The 18682-nt window shown below is 44.6% G+C and overlaps 1 protein-coding gene across 1 annotated transcript; it reads right to left on the reverse strand.

Moving 5' to 3' along the window:
* Positions 1–976: 976 nt before the first annotated feature.
* On the reverse strand, positions 977–3628 carry LOC106568800 (transmembrane protein 125). Its single transcript, XM_014139464.3, has one exon. The coding sequence runs from the start codon at positions 3584–3586 to the stop codon at positions 2894–2896; it is 693 nt and encodes a 230-aa protein (XP_013994939.1). The 5' UTR covers positions 3587–3628; the 3' UTR covers positions 977–2893.
* Positions 3629–18682: the final 15054 nt, after the last annotated feature.

The following is an 18682-nucleotide window of genomic DNA, read 5'->3' on the forward strand; positions in this document are numbered from 1 at the left end:
TTAAGATTTCGAGGCTGACGTTTGACAACTCGAACCTTCAGCTCCCTCCACAGATTTTCTATGGGATAAAGGTCTGGAGACTGGCTAGGCCACTCCAGGACCTTAATGTGCTTCTTCTTGAGCCACTCCTTTGTTGCCTTGGCCGTGTGTTTTGGGTCATTGTCATGCTGGAATACCCATCCACGACCCATTTTCAATGCCCTGGCTGAGGGAAGGAAGTTCTTACCCAAGATTTGACGGTACATGGCCCCGTCCATTGTCCCTTTGATTCGGTGAAGTTGTCCTGTCCCCTTAGCAGAAAAACACCCCCAAAGCATAATGTTTCCACCTCCATGTTTGACGGTGGGGATGGTGTTCTTGAGATCATAGGCAGCATTCCTCCTCCTCCAAAAACGGTGAGTTGAGTTGATGCCAAAGAGCTCCATTTTGGTCTCCTCTGACCACAACACTTTCACCCAGTCCTCTGAATCATTCAGATGTTCATTGGCAAACTTCAGACGGGCATGTATATGTGCTTTCTTGAGCAGGGGGACCTTGCGGGCGCTGCAGGATTTCAGTCCTTCACGGCGTAGTGTGTTACCAATTGTTTTCTTGGTGACTATGGTCCCAGCTGCCTTGAGATCATTGACAAGATCCTCCCGTGTAGTTCTGGGCTGATTCCTCCCCGTTCTCATGATCACTGCAACTCCACGAGTTAAGATCTTGTATGGAGCCCCAGGCCGAGGGAGATTGACAGTTCTTTTGTGTTTCTTCCATTTGCGAATAATCACACCAACTGTTGTCACCTTCTCACCAAGCTGCTTGGCGATGGTCTTGTAGCCCATTCCAGCCTTGTGTAGGTCTACAATCTTGTCCCTGACATCCTTGGAGAGCTCTTTGGTCTTGGCCATGGTGGAGAGTTTGGAATCTGATTGATTGATTGCTTCTGTGGACAGGTGTCTTTTATGCAGGTAACAAGCTGAGATTAGGAGCACTCCCTTTATGAGTGTGCTCCTAATATCAGCTCGTTACCTGTATAAAAGACACCTGGGAGCCAGAAATCTTTCTGATTGAGAGGGGGTCAAATACTTATTTCACTCATTAAAATGCAAATCAATTTATAACATTTTTTACGTACATTTTTCTGGATATTTTTGTGTTGTCTCTCACTGTTCAAATAAACCTACCATTAAAATTATAGACTGATCATTTCTTTGTCAGTGGGCAAACATACAAAATCAGCAGGGGATCAAATACTTTTTCCGCTCACTGTATGTGTCTCCACACATCTAGGCCTAGGCTATTGATGGATTCAAGACTAGGTTGTTTTTAATGAATTCAGATTCTCAGTTTGTCAGTGTCAAACCAGCCTGTCATTTCAATCATTTGTGTGGTATTAAAAAAGATTCTTCCAAAGTCTGCCGTCGTAAAAGTATGTAGAGTTGCATGAAATGCGTTTATAAAAGGGCACATTTTCCCCAGACCCTAGGCTACTAAGGGTTCTACTTAAGTAGTTTTTTTGGATATCTGTACTTTACCTTACTATTTACATTTTGGACAACTTTTACCACACTACATTTCGAAAGAAAATAATGTACTTTTTCCTTGACACCCAAAAGTACTAGCTACATTTTGAATGCTTAGCAGGTCCAATTTACACACTTTATCAAGAGAACATCCCTTGTCATCCCTACTGCCTCTTATCTGGCAGACTCATTAAACACAAATGCTTAGTTTGTCTGTGTGTTGGAGAGTGCCCCTAGCTATCCGTTAATTAAAAAAAAACAAGAAAATGGTGCCATCTGATTTGCTTAATATAAGGAATTTAAAAAAAAAATGTATTTTTGATTTTTAAGTATATTTGAGCAATTAAATATACCTTTGATACTTAAGTATATTGAAAACCAAATACTTTTAGACTTTTACTCAAGTAGTATTTTACTGGGTGACTTTCACTTTTAATTGAGTCATTTTCCATTAAGGTATCTTTACTTTTACTCAAGTATGACAATTGGGTACTTTTTCCACCACTGCCCATGTGTGCAACTTCTGTAAGTGCCTCTACTCTATGCCACTAGGTGAATGCGACGATATGCACGTTATGCTTTATTATAAAAGTGCATCTATTTTGTCATGTTTTCCAGTACCTCTGAGCCCCCCAGGTCACCCGATTTCATGCTAAATGTTTGTTCCTGCATCTTCCGATTTACAAATTAAGCACTGAATAGACTACCAAATTTGGGTCATTACAATAACATCAAATAGGACAAGTGAGTCAAAACAACACAGAGGAACTAGAACAATGTGACTTGGTCGGGTCTCCCCCATGCGAGTGGCTTGTTTGTGACGATGGCAGTGTAGCACTCATTCTGCCACTGACAGAAACAATGGCCAGTCTGACTGAGGGTCCTGGGGGTCCGTGGGGCTGGTGTCACCCTGCACAGCCTGGTTCCCAGAACACAGCAGTGGTGAATGGCATAGTGGGCATAGTGGGCACGGTCTGCAATGGGCATTAGTCAACAGGATGACGCAGTCACAGTGCCAGCAACAAACACAGGACTCTGTTACAGACCCGGGAGAGTGAGTGGTGATACCCCTTTCCTATGTTTCCCTCCCCTCAAGTCCCTTCATCTATTAAGTCCCCTAGTCTCGTCTCGTCTCTCCTCTCCTAACTTGCCTCCCTCTCCCCTCCTCTTTTCACCTCCTGCTCTCCTCTCCTCACTTGTTTTCCTCTCCTCTTCAACAGACCTGGGATGTATACAGTATATATGGCTCTGGTCCCATTGCTCCAGGCAAGCTCAATCAAGCACAGCTCAAGTATTTGAAAGAACTACAAATACTATTTGAATGAAGGGTAGTGTTCATTAGGGCAACGCCGTTTGGTGCCTAATGAACAAGACCCAGGTCTGCTCTCTCAGATGAGGCTAGTTCTGCTAGAGGAGACTGTAAACACCCTGACTGCCCTATCCCGCAACCCTCTCCCTCCCCTCCTCCGCCTCTGCAACATCCTCCTCTCTCTCCTCTGCTGGAGGTGCACTACCAGCAAGTACCCAGCCACCGCCAACCCGGTGGTGCCCCCTACCCACAGTAGCACCACCCCGGACAGGAACATATCCCTGTGGCGCTGCCCGGGCCCATGGTGCCCGCTGGCCAGCGACATGTAGAGTAGGACCCCTCCGCAGAGTGCCAAAGCCATCCCGGTGAAAAGGATGACCACCGGGTCCGCCCGCCCACCGCTCTTCATTAACTCTATCCGCCTCCGGCTACGAACGCAATTCATATCCTGGACGGCGGAGCTTAGGAGCTGTTTGAGGAGGACAGCCAGAGCTAGGAGGCAGAGCATGGTGCCCACTCCTAGGCGCCACTCCCCGGACAGGCTGGTGGTGGTGGAGAGGAGGCCTACTCCGCCCAGCCCCAAGCCCAGGACGAGGCTCACTGAGATGCAGTAGCAGAGCAGGGAGCGCCGCGGCTCGCGGAACCACCACAGTTCCACCTGGTCCTCCAACACGCGCCTCTGGAGCAGGGCCGGGTCCAGGCGCAGCACACGGGGGGTCCGGCGTGGGGTGCGCCGCGGGGACATGGGGGAGAACTCCTCCATCTCAGCCATGGCTACTAGGGGAGCCCCCCTCGAGGTTAATCCAGCCAGCTCACAATAGGTACCTGAGGGGGTTAAGAGCAGTTTGGGTTAAATGTCAAATTCAAATTCTATGCTTGTGTAACTAGCATTGAGCTATGTTGTGAACTATATCAATGGTTAAAGATGTCATGCAAATCTTATCACATTCTACTTGTTATCCTTTGTGCTAGTTGCCTCATCAACATCCATTGTCCATTGCATTTAGCAATGCAAAACTCAAAGTTCTCGAGGGACGCAGTGTGTACTACAGTAGTTCTCCAGAGATTGTTATTGGAGTTGTAACTGAAATGTGCACGTGATGGTGCTGGCGTCATAGTAACATTGTCACATGTAGATTACTTACCAGTGCAGACTAACAAGCCTGTTCCTCCAGCCTCTCTTTAGTCATCCCATCTGTCAGTCCTCCAATTAGATCGTCATAACAAAAACACATCGTGATAGACATACACACTCCACAAAACTTCCTGGAGGCTGGTTGAGACAGTTGTGGTTCATAATTCCAAAGCTGTGTGTCTTGGTGAGTCTCAGAGTGGAGTCATCCTGGTTGTGTCATGGTCCATGTGCTCCAGCGTTGACTGTATGCTTGTTTGCAGTGGTGTCAGATTATCTGAGGTAGTTTCCAGTCCTGAAGGAGATCCTCATGGCTGACTTGAGAGATATATGTCAACAGGTCCTCCCTCCTTAGTGTAATCTCTCCCTGGTCTGTTCTCCTATCTCTCTCACACACACACACACACACACACACACACACACACACACACACACACACACACACACACACACACACACACACACACACACACACACACACACACACACACACACACACACACACACACACGGGCAATGAGAGAGGACAACCTCTCTACTCTTCTCATAAAGGAAAACTACCACGTCATTAAGTGGTCAAAAAGCACAATTACAAATCACAATATATATGGTGGAAATAGGGGGGGTGGGTGGGATTGTTATGGTGTGGCAATGGTGACATCGACCAGTGCTTCGCAGTGAGACGGCACGCGGACAGACAGACAATGGGGCAGCCGATGGACACAACGACTGAGCTGGAGATGGCTGGTGTGTTTGTGGAGGTGGCTCTGATGTCAGTGTCCCCAGATAATGCCCCCTCTGTCACTCCGAGCATGGCGTCATTGATTCACATGATCTAAGATTGCCTCTTGTGTTAGCCACAATGAAGGCTCTAACTGGCCCTTCCCATCTGATACTGTTCAAACTCCAACGTCAGCTCCTGATGTGTAGGCATAATACTACATATAGTTTATGCCAGAGCCAAACATGAAGATAAAGATAGGTTATGTGATTTATGCTATTGAAGGAAAATGCGAACACTTCATTTGAATACCCTTTTGGGTGGAGGTGTCCTTATTAGAGTAACTATGAACGGTGTATGCTCTCCCGTCAGTCCGTTTGAATTGTTTGTGTGCTCTGATTGGTTGATAGTGTGACTGGCCGCCACTTGTTTTTTTGCACCTCCACCATAGACTTAGATAGACAATTCCACCCAGGTCATCAGGAGAGATCATCCATTGAATTATCTTGTGAGCAAACATTCCATAACTGCAGGTGGCAGTATATCACCAACCTTGGCTTTATACATGTTCAAACAAAACACTCTTGGTGGCAGTATGCACCCTTTCAGTTTATTTACCAACTCATAGAAGTAGTAGAAGAACAAATTGACTATTTTAAAATGGAGATAGTCTCAATGGTGCTGACCATGCTGTCACAGACACAAAGATGAGAAGTGTAACTAAGTCTATGATCTCCAACTCGCGCCCACTCCTCCGTCCTCAACTCCTTTTGAAAAAGTTAAAAGGTAATCGAAGACAGGGGAGGAAACCTGGAAACAAATGTAGTTGTATGAAACGAGACTCACCTTCTCTGCTAGCATGTCACAGGGGTGGAATCCTAAAATACATGTGTAAAGTAGTACAAATAAATATATTTTTGTGCGAGACATTTAATAGATAAGTAGCGTATTGTTTTTAAATGTATGCATGCTTTTCTCTTTCGAGAAAACAACTGTTGACTCAAAGGGTGTGTGGCGGCTTTTAAAATACTTCCGCGCTAGCCGTCGGAAGGATACACTTGTACTTCCTCAGCAGGAGGAGGCAAGCAAGGAGAGGACACTCTTTCGTTCGCATATTAATAAATTGACACTCCTACATATGGCAACTGCTTTTTGGTTTATGGAGGAGTCGAGGAGAGGACGTACTTTTTCCCAGTTGAGAATCTCCCAGGGAAAGACAGTTGTTGCTTTCTCCATGTCCCACACCAGAGGGCTATATTACAAAGCAGAATCAATTAATTAGCCAGTTAACTTGCCTAAATATTGAAATGGGCATGGTCTAATTGACTCAAGAACCCCAAAAACATATTGAAATGTAGCTTTATTAATGAACCTGAAAATCTGTAGATATTTTAGGTTGTTTATCAAAGTTAACTGGCTAACTCATTGACCCTGCTTTGTAGTATACCCTTCAGACCTACTGAACCCTGCATACCAATGTTCATATAAAACAATCCCCTCAGTAAAATGTTGGCTAGGCTACTTTGAAGCAAGGTAAGCCTTGTCTATCTGTGAATATGTAAAGTAGCCTAGGCATTCAGGTTTCAGGGAAGGTATCCTATTGACGATATTCAAGAAGGGTGGCTCGTTTGTAAGGGTATTTACCATGGATGGTATGATAACATTGTACATCTTTTAAGTTCAATTTGGGCCTAAGAACAATGCATCATCTTAATTTAAAACCTGCCTTTCTATTGTACTTGTAAGTTTGAAAGCGAGTTTACTATTATTAGACAGTACTTGGTTTCATTGAAAAACAAAACTGTTGAGGTAGTACGAGGAAGGGCGATACCTAGTCAGTTGCACAACTGAATCCATTCAACCGAAATGTGTCTTCTGCATTTAACCCAACCCCTCTGAAGTAGGTAAGGCAGGTGAGGGCCTCCCGAGTGGCGCAGTTGTCTCAGGCACTGCATCGCGGTGCTAGCTGTGCCACTTGAGATTCTGGAGTCCAGGCTCTATCGCAGATGGCCACGACCGGGAAACCCATGGGGCGGCACACAATTGGCCCAGCGTCGTCTGGTTTATGGGAGGGTTTGCCCGGCAGGGATGTCCTTGTCCCATTGAGCACTAGCGACTCCTGTGGCGGGCCGGGTGCAGTGCATGCTGACATAGTCGCCAGGTATACAGTGTTTCCTCCGACACATTGGTGTGGCTGGCTTCCGGGTTAAGCTTGTGTCAAGAAGCAGTGCAGCTTGGTTGGGTTGTGTTTCGAAGGCCACACGGCTCTCGACCTTTGCCTCTCCCGAGTCCGTACGGGAGTTGCAGCGATGAGACAAGACTGTAACTACCAATTGGATACCACGGAATTGGGGAGAAAAAGGAGTAAAAAAATAACAGGCAGGTGAGGCTTCCTCGAAGGGAGGATGGGGAACACTACACCCATGAAACTGTTGACGTTGGCAAAGACTTTCTTATCAGCAATGACCTGGTAGGTCCGAAAGACTGTGTCATCGATATCTCTGAGGTCAGGTGAGATCTAGTAAAGAACAGGAAGGCCCACACACTCTGTTTATGCTCCCAATTAACCGCTTTACTGACAACGTTTCAATCCAAAACAGATTTTTTCAGAAAATGTGTCAATATAGCGGTGGGAGCATAAACAGAGTGCTTGAGCGTCACTTCAGACCCGGGTTCAATACCAGGCTATGTTACAACCGGTCATGTCCTTCCCTGTGGCTCAGTTGGTAGAGCATGGTGTTTGCAACGCCTGGGTTAAAATAAAAAATAAATAAATTAAAATAATAAAATAATTTATGAAATGTATGCATTCACTACTGTAAGTCGCTCTGGATAAGAGCATCTGCTAAATTACTAAAATGTAAAATGTAAAAATGACATGGAGTTCCATAGGGTGGCGCACAATTGGCCCAGTGTCGTCCGGGTTAAAATGAGGGTTTGGCCGGGGGGGGGGCTTTATTTGGAAACACTGGTCACTTTATAATGGAACACTGGTCACTTTAGTAATGTTTACATACTGTATTCTAGTCAATGCCACTTCGACATTGCTTGTCCTAATATTTATATATTTCTTTATTCCATTCTTTTACTTTGAGATTTTTGTGTATTGTTTTCAATTGTTAGATACTACTGCACTGCTAGAGCTAGGAACACAAGCATTTCGATACACCCGCAATAACATCTGCTAAATATGTGTATGTGACCAATAAAATTTGATTTGGATCTCCCTATCCCGGTCCTCCTTCATCTGCTTCTTTATCTCCTTGATGTTCTCCCAGGGCTCAATCTGTTTATTCAGTTCTTTGATCTTGTATTCCAGGACAAACTTGAACTTCTCTAGCTCCTGGTTGCTTCTTCAGGTCATAGATTATCTTCTTCTTATAACCCTTTTATATAAAAAACATGATGTTGTACTAATAGCTACTGTGGTAGTTGTTGACTTGAATGGCAGTGTCCATTCTACTAATTCTTACTCTATCCGTACGGGAATTGCAGCGATGAGACAAGACATGAACTACAGTATCTATAATGCATTGTAAAACATATATGTGTATATCCTTCTGCACTGCCCTCCCAAGCGAAAAAGCAGTAACTGCACATTGTCGAAAATGAGTTTTTTCTACATTAAATACATGCTTAATCATGTGGACAAGTATCCTGCCTCTATTGTATTGTGTTTTGGAGAAAATGGGGGTCATATTAGCAGTAACTGCAAAAAGTTACTGTGAAACCAAGGTAAATGGCAGTAACTTACTGCCTTTTAGCTTGGTTTCAACCTGCCCTTGGCTGCAGTTACTGTGTTTTACCTTGGTATCATATCATTTTATTCTGAAAGTGATGCAATCGAACCTGCATGACACTGACTGACAGCTACACACACATACATTGCTAATCTAGGGATACAACACCATGGTACAGCATTCCCAGGAGAAAATGATGGTTGAACTTGCTCTGAAACACCGACATCCAGACACTGGTAAGAACTAGCTAGCTAAGTAGATCTGAGATTAAAATTAATTAGCTAGCTAGCAAGCAAGCTAGTTAACTAGCTAGCGAGCATAGACTAACAATGCTACCTGCTCTCATAAGAGGAGATCTGCAATTGATACTAACTTTAATCGATTAGCCATATAATGAATCTGTAACGGCCCTATGTGTAGCTGGTGTAGAGAGTCAGGCGCAGGACAGCAGATATGCGTAATCAAAGTCTTTACTCAAAAAGACAAATATTCAAAGTAAATCACGAGCCCACAAAGACGGACCGAATTACAACAAACAATCACTCACAAACACAACATGGGGAACAGAGGGTCAAATAATAAACAAGTAATTAGTTGAGTGAAGCCAGGTGTGTAAGACAAAGACAGAACAAATGGAAAATGAAAAATGGATCGGCGATGGCTAGAAAGCCGGTGACGTCGACCGTCGAACGCCGCCCGTCGAACGCCGCCCGAACAAGGAGAGGGACCGACTTCGGCGGAAGTCGTGACAGTATCCCCCCCTTGCCGACACCGGCCTAGGGGACGACCCGGAGGACGAGGCGCAGGGCAATCCGGATGGAGACGGTGGAAATCCTGCAGCAACGAAGGGTCCAGGACGTCCTCCACCGGCACCGAGTATCTCTCCTCCGGACCGTACCCCTCCTACTCCACGAGGTACTGAAGGCCCCTCGCACGACGCTTTGAGTCCAGGATGGCTCAAACAGCATACGCCGGGGCCCACTCGATGTCCAGAGGGGGCGGAGGAACCTCCCGCACCTCAGCTTCCTGGAGTGGACCAGCCACCACCGGCCTGAGGAGAGACACATGGAATGAGGGATTAATACGATAATCTGGGGGAAGCTGTAAACTGTAGCATACCTCGTTCAGTCTCCTCAGGACTTTAAATGGCCCCACAAATCGTGGACCCAGCTTCGCCGCCCGAACAAAGAGATGGACCGACTTCGGCGGAAGTCATGACAGTAATATACTCTGAAATTTCATCTGATGATTTCTTTGAATCAGTACACCATACACACAATTTCTAGCCAGAGACAACCACCTAGCTAAAACTGACACGCCCCTACCAAAACGTCAAAACCTACCTAGCTAGCATTAGCATGAAGCAATAGATTTGGGCTACATGCTCCCATAAGAAGCGATCAGCAGTTTATACTAGCTTAAATCTATTATACCTAGAATTAATATAATCCCTATAGTTGTATTCTGACATTCCATGGGTTATTTGAATCAGTAATGTTACACCACACACACGATCTCTAGCCAGCTGGTGGTCAGTTGGACGTGCACCCCATACTGAATTGTCAAAAGTCACGCACACTCGTTTTCCAGATGAGCACACACACAGCATTGCTAGCTCATTAATAATATATATACTCACATGTTCAGGGTTTCTGGTTTGCATGAGTGTCCCAGTCAGGAAAGTTAAAATCCCAAATTGTATCCGTCACCTTTGTTGGTGGCATATGTAATTAGTACAACAAGCTTTGACTTTCCAAATGTGTGCTCAATGTGTCTGCTTCGGTGCCATCATTACATGAATGCGGAAAAGACAGTTTTGCCAAAATGACTTAAAAGTTAATTTGTGAAATGTATTTTCTTCTTAATGCATTTGAGCCAATCAGTTGGGTTGTGACAAGGTGGGTTGGTATACAGAAGATAGCCTTATATGGTAAAAGATCAAGTCTCTACCCTCCCCCCTCACCTGTCCCAGCATGAGCATCTTCTCCTGGAGCTTGGCCTTGTAGAAGAGGTTGAGCTCCTCCAGGGTGCGGCCCTTGCTCTCCTCCATGGCCTGCAATTGAGCTGCAGCTCCTGGCAGTTCTCGTACTCTAGCATCAGCTTCTGGTTACTGGTCGACTCTGGGGAATGAACAAGCTGAAACATATATATATATAATATATATATGTTAATCTAACTTTTACCTTAAACCAAGTACAGAGTACACATATACTGATGAGGCCCACACAGAAATCAAACCCACAACTCTGATCTCCTCCAACCACCTCAACCCCTCAGTGCGTGGAGGGTGTCCCTGTATGTGTGCAAATGTTGCAGTAAAAAAAAAAATGGGGCACAGTATGAAACCATTACAGTATTGTGTCCCAAATAGATGTAGGGTTATTGCATACAAAAGTTGACTTGAAATCTGTTGGATGAGTTCTGTTGTAAAGTATTATGAGTTTACATTCAGTTAAGGTCAAACCATTTCTAAGGGAGTGGGCACTAATGAGGCGTTTTTTTCTCTTACCTAAATCCTGCTGTTCTTTAGTGTTTCTAAGAGCACTCATAATAACAATCATGGACTATATTCCTAAGGGATTTTTTGTTCGCACTTAAGGTGATTATACAACATTACTAACAGCCCAATCTTAAGACTCATACGGCGTTTCTGAAAGTTGCTTTAAAAATATATATTTATTTCACCTAGCTAAATCCTTAAGTTCTTTGAGAGTATTTTTTAGACTCAAGTTTCTCTTAGGAAATGGCACTCAAGTGTGGTTACTTAGATTTTTTTCTTTCTCTTACCAAAATCCTGCTGTTCTTTGGAGTGTTTCTCCACAACCTCCACAATAGCTTCCTGATGAGCCAACTCCTGCTTCTCCTTCTTGGTTTTCAGGACCTACAACACAACAGATCAGACCTGGGTTCAAATACTATTTGACATTTTTCAAATACTTTGAGCATTTGCTGCCAGGTGGACGGGATTTGTAATTTGGTACTTTTCTATTGGTTCCATTGAAACACAGGGAAGCTCAGTCAAGCCCAATATAATATTTGACATGCTTTCAAATAGTATTTGAAGCCAGGTCTGCAACATATTATGTATATAAACATACAGTATATATATATATATTTTAGAATAAGGCTGTAACGTTCCAAATTGTGGAAAAAGTCAAGGGGTCAGAACACTTTCCGAATACACTGTAGCAATAGTGGTGTAGGTCACGTCATCCTCTGCCACCTCCCTAACAATCTGAGAACGGTTTGCCCTCTTGGTACAAAGTACTAGCCTGGTCCCAGATCAGTGCTCTCTCGCTAACTCCCATGACCATAGATGGCAATATCTGGGATCAGGCTAGTATAAAGCACTATGTCACAAAGCACCATGTCACTCATGCTAGGGGCTTCCCCTCCTTACAGTGGTAAGGCGCAGGGAGAAGACGAGGCCAGATGAAACTGGGCTGACATTCAGCACATTTTCTCATAGATGAAACAATACAATTGGAACTCTGTGGATGAAACATCCAAGTTTCAAGTTTTTAAATCATATGCACAGGTACAGTGAAATGCCATTATTGCCAGCTCTAAACCCAACAATGCAGTCATCAATATCAATGTGGCACAAAAAAATAACATAAGAAAAGGTAAGAAGCTATATACAGAATCAGTTCCAATACCATACAATGTGCAGAGATACTAAAGTGATAGAGGTAGACATGTAAAGGGTGACTAGTATTCAGGATATATGATAAACAGAGTAGCAGCAGTGTAAATTATGATTGTATGTGAGTGTGTGTGCGTGTGCGTAGTGAATATACACGTGTGCATGTTATGTGTGTTGGAGTGTCAGTGTGCGTGAGTGAGTCCTGTGAGTGTACAGAGAGAAATAAATACAAGGGTCAACTCAGATAATCCGTGTATCCATTTTGTTAGCTATTTAGCAGTCTTATAGCTTGGGGATAGAAGCTGTTATGGAGCCTGTTGGTGTCAGAATTGATGTTCCGGGACCACTTGCCATGTGGAAGCAGTGAGAACAGTCTATGCTTCAGTGGTTGGAGTCTTTAATGACTTTCCGGGCCTTCCTTTCACACCGTCTGATATAGAGGACCTGGATGGCAGGGAGCTCGGCCCCAGTGATGTACTGGGCTGTCCACACCACCCTCTGTATCGCCATGCAATCGAGGGTGGTGCTGTTGCCGTTCCAAACAATGAAGCAGATAGACAAGATGCTCTCAATATTGCAGCTGTGTCACTTTTTGAGGGTTTGAGAGAGAGAGAGAGAGAGAGAGAGAGAGAGAGAGAGAAGGGAGAGAGTGAGAGAGTGAGAGACAGCTGCATGTGAGCTCTCACATTTTTCAACATGTTTTTACAAAATTTTTCTGCAGGGACATATTCAGGATGCTACCCTCAACAGCATGCCCTTCGCTCCAGATCAAAACTCCAAACCTACAACCTCATTTTGGACAAAATTACCTGGAGGGATTACTGGTACCAAGGATTTCTTTCTCCAAGCTATATGTGGAGGGTGCTCTGGCAAACAAACAGCAGAGACCTGAGGACACCGTCCAACCTGGAACTGAGTGAGTAGTGTTTGGTCTGATGCAATTTTGAAAGCAAAGAAGAAGAATAAAAAAAATTAAAAAGTACATTACAATGATATATTTTACTTTATGTTGACTGAATGCTAAATTAAGGCTGCCAGGCTTGCTAGGACAGTCCAGATACAACTTCAATTAGCACTGAGGTGTGACGTGAGAGGTGTCAAGGCCTTTGGGCCCAACAAGTGGCAGGAGTCTCTGGCAGCCTGCCCCACCCAAATCCAGAGGCCTTTGAAGCCCCCTCCCGCTGTTCAGAGACCTTCCACTGGCCTTTTCGACAATAAATCTGCCTCCAGAAATAAAAGCTTCTCCCAAGTGAGTGTGACACCTACTCCCGTTGCCTGCTGCACTGTTGCTTGGATTCCACCTGGTGATCTGTTAACCGTCGGCCCTGGCTTGTCTCCACCTGTCTGGTACAGGTACCCTCACCACACTCCCTCCTCTCTCCCGAGCTTTCACTCGCCTCCAGCACACAAGCACTGTTGGGGCAAGTGACTCTGAACTTACAATGGCTAGCCCTAAGTCGTTATATACTTAATTTTTTTTCTTGTGCATTTTGCTATTTGCCTCATGACTACTGCCTGCTTTGTTGACTATGAACTTTCTCGTTTACCCAACCGTGGGACAGACTATGTTTGTTCCCACACTGGGGACTCTAACTTGGTTACACAGACTTTTGGCCTCCCATCCTATTCTAACCACCTCTTGCCGGCTTTGTATTCATGTTACCTGATGAAACTGTTGTGCAATATGATCTTGTTGCCATCTAATGCACATTCAAATGTCATAAATCAACACTGCAGAGCTCTCCCTGTCCTCTGCCGTGCCTTGATCATATTACTGCTGATGATATCTGGAAATGTGCATGTACACCCTGGCCCATCTACTGTTGCTAGCCCCAATTCTGACTTGTGCTCTGATATCTGCTTCACTGATTTCTGCTCTCGTAAAAGCCTTGGTTTTCTGCATGTTAACATTAGAATGTTATTACCTAAAATGGATCAATTGAAAGTGTGGATTCACAGCTCCAATCCAGATGTGTTGGTCATTACTGAGACGTGGTTAAGGAAGAGTATTTTGAATACTTATGTTAACCTTTCTGGTTATAACTTTTTTTGGCAAGACAGATCTTCCAAAGGTGGCAATCTTTACCAAGGATCAACTTCAGTGCTCGGTTGTCTCCACCAAGTCTGTCCCCAAAACAATTTGATATGCTGGTTTTAAGCATTAAACTTTCAAATAGCTCTTTGTTGACTGTTGCTAGATGCTATCATCCTCCATCAGCATCGGCCTGTACCCTACCTGCCCTAAGCTCTCTTACACTAAATCTGAATTTGTCATGCTAGCTGACCTAAACTGGGACATGCTTAAACTACCTGAACAGGTCCTAAAGCAATGGGACTCCCTAAATCTTTCTGAGATTATTACCAATCCCACAAGGTATGACTCCTAACACCCAGAAAAGGCTACTCTCCTTCATGTTATCCTCACAAATAATCCTGATAGGTATCAGTCTGGTGTTTTCTGTAATGACCTTAGTGATCACTGTTTTACAGCCTGTGTTCGTAATGGCTGCTCAGTGAAACGACCTGTTCTGATTTGTCATAGACGCTTGCTAAAAAAACTTTAATGAGCGAGGCTTCCTTCATGAACTGGCCTCTGTAAAATGGTATAGAATCAGCTTGATCCCCTCTGTTGAATACGCTTGGACTTTCTTTTTTGATATTTTCAGTGGTACTGTTAACAAACACGTCCCCATAAAGAAAATGAGAATTAAAAACAGGTTCAGCCCCTGGTTCGACTGTGATCTTGCAGTTACTCCACCTCAAGAATTACATTTGGCGAAAGGCTCGACACACGCATACTCAGGCTGACTGGCTCTCGTTCAGGCAAATGAGAAATAAGTGCACTCAGGCTATCCGGAAGGCCAAATTGAGTTACTTTAAGGAGCAGTTCTCTCTCTGTGGGTATAACCCCAAGAAGTTCTGGAAAACGGTTAAAGACCTGGAGAATAAACCCTCCTCGTCACAGCTGCCCATGTTCCTTAATGTTGATGATGTAGTTGTTACTGACAAGAAACACATGGTTGAGCTCTTTAATTAAGTCAGGATTCCTATTTGACTCAGCCATGCCTCCTTGCCCGTCCAACATTTCCTCATTTCCCACCCCTTCTAATGCGACTAGCCCCGATGCTCCTCCCTCTTTTTTCCCTGCCCAGCTACAAAGTTTCTCCCTGCAGGCGGTCACTGAGTCTGAGATGCTAAAGGAGCTCCTTAAATTTGACCCTCGAAATACCTCTGGGTCAGATGGTTTAGACCCTTTCTTCTTTAAGGTTGCTGCCCCTATCATCGCCAATCCTATCTCTGACCTTTTTAAACTGTCTCTCCTATCTGGGGAGGTTCCCATTGCTTGGAAGGCAGCCACGGTATGTCCTTTATTTAAAGGGGGTGATCAAGCTGATCCTAACTGTTATAGGCCTATTTCTATTTTGCCCTGTTTATCAAAAGTGCTGAACAACTTGATGTCTATAGTATGCAATCTGGTTTCCGCTCAGGTCATGGATGTGTCACTGCAACTTTATAAAGTCTTCAATGATGTCACCATTGCCCTTGATTCCCAAAGTGGTGCCAGAGAAGAAGGCTGACATTTTACGTGTCCCCAACCGATTGTGTTTTTGTTCGTTTATTTGCGTTGTTTGTAACTTCTTTTTTAACTTCTTTTGTACATAATGTTGCCACTACCAAAAATACCTTCTGGACATCAGGACTGCAATTACTCACCACGGACTGGCAGAATCATTTTTTTCTTTAACAAATCTGATGAGCCCGACGCAAATTATATACTGCTTTCTCGGGAACAGGCCCAGATCCCTGTGATTTGCATGAAGAGGAGGCAGAGAAAAAGGGGCCAAAGGGCGGGCTGCCTTCTGAGAATTCGTAGGTGATCGAATAAACCCCCACTTCCTTCCATTCTGCAAGCAAACGTGCAATCTTTGGACCATGAAATAGATGACCTACGCGGAAGATTAAACTACCAACAGAACATTCAAAAAGGAAATATCTTATGCTTCATGGAGTTTGCTGAACAACGACACTATCAAAATACAGCTGGCTGGTTAAACGCTGTACTGGCAGGATAGAACAGCGGCGTCTGGTAAGACAAGGGGCGGCGGACTATGTATTTTTGTAAATAACAGCTGGTGCACAATATCTAAGGAAGTCTCGAGCTATTGCTCGCCTGAGGTAGAGTATCTCTTGATAAGCTGTAGACCACACTATCTACCTAAAGAGTTTCATGAGGCTGGCACTAAGACAGCATTGAATGAGCTGTATTCCGCCATAAGCAAACAAAAAAACGCTCACCCAGAGGTGGCACTCCTAGTAGCCGGGGACTTAATGCAGAGAAACTTAAATCTGTTTCACCAAATTTCTATCAGCATGTTAAATGTGCAACCAGAGGGAAAAAACTCTCGACCACCAATACTCCACACACAGAGACGCATACAAAGCTCTCCCTCGCCCTCCATTTGGCAAATCTTACCATAATTATATCCTCCTGATTTCTGCTTACAATAAAAAATGTAAGCAGGAAGCACCAGTGACTAGATCATTAAAAAAGTGGTCAGATGAAGCAGATGCTAAGCTACAAGACTGTTTTGCTAGTACAGACTGGAATATGTTCCGGGATTCCTCCGATGGCATTGAGGAGTACACCACATCAGTCAGTGGCTTCATCATTGAGTGCTTCATTGACGCCGTCCTCACAGTAACTGTACATACAGTTGAAGTCGGAAGTATACATACACCTTAGCCAAACACATTTAAACTCAGTTTTTCACAATTGCTGACATTTAATCCTAGTAAATATTCCCTGTCTTAGGTCAGTTAGGATCACCACTTTATTTTAAGAATGTGAAATGTCAGAATAATAGTGGAGAGAATAATTTCTTTCAGCTTTTGTTTCTTTCATCACATTCCCAGTGGATCAGAAGTTTACATACACTCAATTACTATTTGGTAGCATTGCCTTTAAATTGTTTAACTTGGGTCAAATGTTTCAGGTAGACTTCCACAAGCTTCCCACAATAAGTTGGGTGAATTTTGGCCCATTCCTCCTGACAGAGCTGGTGTAACTGTGTCAGGTTTGTAGGCCTCCTTACTCGCACACGCTTTTTCAGTACTGCCCACAAATGTTCTATAGGATTGAGGTCAGGGCTTTGTGATGGCCACTCCAATACCTTGACTTTGTTGTCCTTAAGCCATTTTGCCACAACTTTGGAAGTATGCTTAGGGTCATTGTCCATTTGGAAGACCCATTTGCGACCAAGCTTTAACTTCCTGACTGATGTCTTGAGATGTTGCTTCAATATATCCACATCATTTTCCTGCCTCATGATGCCATTTATTTTGTGAAGTGCACCAGTCCCTCCTGCAGCAAAGCACCCCCATCCCCCGTGCTTCACGGTTGGGATGGTGTTCTTCGGCTTGCAAGCGTACACCTTTTTCCTCCAAACATAAAAATCCAAACTTTTCAGATCTTCATTGTAAAGGGTTGAAACACTGTTTCCCATGCTTGTTCAATGAACCATAAACAATTAATGAACATGCACCTGTGGAACGGTTGTTAAGACTCTAACAGCTTACAGACGGTAGGCAATTAAGGTCACAGTTATGAAAACTTAGGACACTAAAAGAGGTCTTTCCACCGACTCTGAAAAACACCAAAAGAAAGATGCCCAGGGTCCCTGCTCATCTGCGTGAACGTGCCTTAGGCATGGAGGCATGAGGACTGCATATGTGGCCAGGGCAATAAATTGCCATGTCTGTACTGTGAGATGCCTAAGACAGCGCTACAGGCAGACAAGATGGAAAGCTGATCATCCACGCAGTGGCAGACCACGTGTAACAACACCTACACAGGATCGGACATCCGAACATCACACCTGCGGGACAGGTACAGGATGGCAACAATAACTGCCTGAGTTACACCAGGAATGCACAATTGCTCCATCAGTGCTCAGACTGTCTGCAATAGGCTGAGAGAGGCTGGACTGAGGGCTTGTAGGCCTGTTGTAAGGCAGGTCCTCACCAGACATCACTGGCAACAACGTTGTCTATGGGCACAAACCCACCGTCGCTGGACCAGACAGGACTGACAAAAAGTGCTCTTCACTGACGAGTCGTGGTTTTGTCTCACCAGGGGTGATGGTCGGATTCGCGTTTATCGTCAAAGGAATGAGCATTACACCGAGGCCTGTACTCTGGAGCGGGATCGATTTGGAGGTGGAGGGTCCGTCATGTTCTGTGGCAGTGTGTCACAGCATCATTGGACTGAGCTTGTTGTCATTGTAGGCAATCTCAATGCTGTGCGTTACAGGGAAGACATCCTCCTCCCTCATGTGGCACCCTTCCTGCAGGCTCATCCTGACATGACCCTCCAGCATGACAATGCCACAAGCAATACTGCTTGTTCTGTGCGTGATTTCCTGCAAGACAGGAATGTCATTATTCTGCCATAGCCAGCGAAGAGCCCGGATCTCAATCCCATTGAGCACGTCTGGGACCTGTTGGATCGGAGGGCCATTCCCCCCAGAAATGTCCGGGAACTTCCGCATTGGCGGAAGAGTGGGGTAACATCCCACAGTAAGAACTGAAAAATCTGGTGCAGTCCATGAGGAGGAGATGCACTTCCAGTA

Source organism: Salmo salar, chromosome 14 (assembly GCF_965601325.2).
Source record: "Salmo salar chromosome 14, fSalSal1, whole genome shotgun sequence".
NCBI classification, from domain to species: Eukaryota; Metazoa; Chordata; class Actinopteri; order Salmoniformes; family Salmonidae; genus Salmo; species Salmo salar.

Bases quoted from the DNA above. Each gene is read 5' to 3' on its own strand.
- LOC106568800 (XM_014139464.3), bottom strand. From the start codon at position 3,586: ATGGCTGAGATGGAGGAGTTCTCCCCCATGTCCCCGCGGCGCACCCCA.